This window comes from Antrostomus carolinensis, unplaced genomic scaffold, assembly GCF_000700745.2.
Source record: "Antrostomus carolinensis isolate BGI_N321 unplaced genomic scaffold, ASM70074v2 scaffold22285, whole genome shotgun sequence".
Classification (NCBI taxonomy): Eukaryota; Metazoa; Chordata; class Aves; order Caprimulgiformes; family Caprimulgidae; genus Antrostomus; species Antrostomus carolinensis.
The window spans coordinates 20450-20725 of record NW_010315997.1 but is presented as its reverse complement, the minus strand read 5'-3'; the positions used below and the strand labels follow the sequence as shown (position 1 = coordinate 20725).

The window sequence follows — 276 nt, the reverse complement described above, 5'->3', positions numbered from 1 at the left end:
CACGATCCCCGCAGGGTGCGGGCAGCACGGACAGTGTGCTGGATGTAGAGTGCTGCCAGCTGGCTGTAGCCAAAGGGTATTTGAAGCAGTCCTCTCCCGAGCATCCCCGCAGCCACATACAAGACCTTGCTCCATGGGGAAACCCTCAGGAATCCACTGCCTGGGACTTTTCCAGCCAGCTGGGACCCCAAGCTCCCATTCTGCTGAACTATGGGGCTCCGGGTGCTCCCTTGGCCTCCAAAGCCAGCCCCAAGCTCCTGAACACTCCCTTCGACC

General features: G+C 60.9%; 1 protein-coding gene across 1 annotated transcript in view; it reads left to right on the top strand.

Annotated features, from left to right (window-relative positions):
- The window catches only part of IL10RA (interleukin 10 receptor subunit alpha), a 3705-nt gene that overhangs the window by 3297 nt on the left and 132 nt on the right, over positions 1–276 (top strand). Inside the window, 1 exon segment of the mRNA XM_029084997.1 lies at positions 1–275. This exon segment is cut by the window's left edge and continues 565 nt beyond it. Within this exon segment, the coding sequence (XP_028940830.1) occupies positions 1–275 (275 nt within the window).